This window comes from Trichechus manatus, unplaced genomic scaffold (genome assembly GCF_000243295.1).
Source record: "Trichechus manatus latirostris isolate Lorelei unplaced genomic scaffold, TriManLat1.0 scaffold04021, whole genome shotgun sequence".
Classification (NCBI taxonomy): Eukaryota; Metazoa; Chordata; class Mammalia; order Sirenia; family Trichechidae; genus Trichechus; species Trichechus manatus.
The window spans coordinates 1-1,754 of NW_004447957.1; the positions used below are offsets into that span (position 1 = coordinate 1).

At 63.6% G+C, this 1,754-nt stretch overlaps 1 protein-coding gene across 1 annotated transcript; it reads right to left on the reverse strand.

Moving 5' to 3' along the window:
- Nucleotides 1–280: 280 nt before the first annotated feature.
- On the reverse strand, nt 281–1,393 carry LOC101357358 (B-cell antigen receptor complex-associated protein alpha chain-like; the record flags this gene model as incomplete). Its single annotated transcript, XM_004391195.1, has 4 exons — nt 281–399; nt 612–902; nt 1,157–1,209; nt 1,301–1,393. Coding segments are annotated over 4 exons (556 nt in total), but the record flags the coding sequence as incomplete, so codon positions are not given.
- Nucleotides 1,394–1,754: the final 361 nt, after the last annotated feature.

Here is a 1,754-nt window from a genome sequence, read left to right on the forward strand (position 1 = left end):
ACTTGAGAGGGGGAGAGTGAGGACAGCTGGGGGGGGGAGTGAGGACAGCTGTGGGGGAGTGAGGACAGCTGAGGGGGAGTGAGGACACTCCTCTGGGCCCAGGACCATGCTAAGTCCTTTCATTGTGTTACCTCATTTAACCCCATAGCCCCATATGAGATGAGCGCTCGCATTCTCCCAGGTTTTAGAGGGGACCCTCAGACTCAGGGAGGGCTGGTTGGGCATTGAGCTCTGTCACCCCGCCCATACCCAGCTGACCCGGTGTCCTGGGGTGGCTCACCCTGAACAGCAGCAGCGTCCCAGGCACCACGGCACAGAACAGCAGGATGATCCCCTCAGCTGTGATGATGCGGTTCTTGGTGCCCTCCCCCATGTCCAGGAAGGGTCTGGGGAGTCGCTCTGTGAGAAGGGGTGCTGCTCAGAGCCCCAGGGGCCTCCCGCCAGCTCCTCCCAGCAAACCCCACTACGCAGATGAGAAACTTTGCCCCTGTGTGTAAGCCGGCCCCAGCCAGAGGTGAAGGAATGTCTCTGTCCCCACTTCACAGACAAGGAAACCGAGTGTCCCTAGTGGGGGAGTGGCAGGCCATGGCACCAGGTCCTGGGACACTCACCACGCACACGAAGGTAGGTGCCGCAGGAGCCCTTGGCTTCGGGGTCCTGCCCGAACCGGCACTGGTATATGCCCCCGTGGCTCTTGTTCACATTCTCGATGATCAGCTTGCCCGTAGGGCCCGAGCCCGAGCCCAGGAATGTGGACGACCACTGGATGTAGTTCCCAGGGAGGATGAGCCACCATGTGATGTTGGAGCCAGTGGCATTGGTGCTGCTGTTGTCCAGGCAGTGCAGGTGGGCGTTTTCCCCAACAATTACCGTCACAGAGGGCTGATTCCAGTACTTATGGTCTGCGGAGAGGAGGGCGTGGGTGAGGGACTGGGGATGGGGACAAAGTACCAGCCCGGGGCTGCTGGGCTGCAACACTCCTGGGTGCAGTGGGGAGGAGTATGAGACACCCTTGTGGGGGACAGTGTGAGGACACCCTTGGGGAGGAGAGCAAAGACATCCCTGGTGGGGAGGAGTCTGAGATACCCCTGGGGAGGGAGAGCAAAGACACCCCTGGGGGGATAGTGAAGACACCCCCTGGGGGGAGTGAAGACACCCCTGGGGGGGATAGCGGCGAAGACACCCCTGGGGGGGAGAGCGAAGACAGCCCTGGGGGGAGAGCGAGGACACCCCTGGGGGGAGAGTGAAGACACCCCTGAGGGGGAGAGTGAAGACACCCTGGGGGGGAGAGCGAGGATACCCGAGGGAGAGCGGGGACACCGCTTGGGGGGAGAGCGAGGACACCCCTGGAGGGGAGAGCGAGGACACCCCCGAGGGGAGAGCGAGGACAACCCTGGGGGGGAGAGCGAGGACACCCCTGGGGAGGAGAGCGAAGACACCCCTGGGGAGGAGAGCAAAGACACCCCTCGGGGGGGAGAGCGAAGACAGCCCGTGGGGGGAGAGTGAGGACACCCCTGAGGGGAGGGTGAAGACACCCCTGGGGGAGGAGAGCGAAGATAGCCCCTCGGGGAGAGCGAAGACAGCCCCGGGGTGAGAGTGAAGACACCCCTGGAGGGGAGAGCAAACATACCCCTGGGGAGAGAGTGAAGACACCCCTCAGGGGGGAGAGCGAAGACACCCCTGGGGGGAGAGTGAGGACACCCCTCGGCGGGGAGAGCGAAGACACCCCTGGGGGGGAGAGCGAAGACACCCCT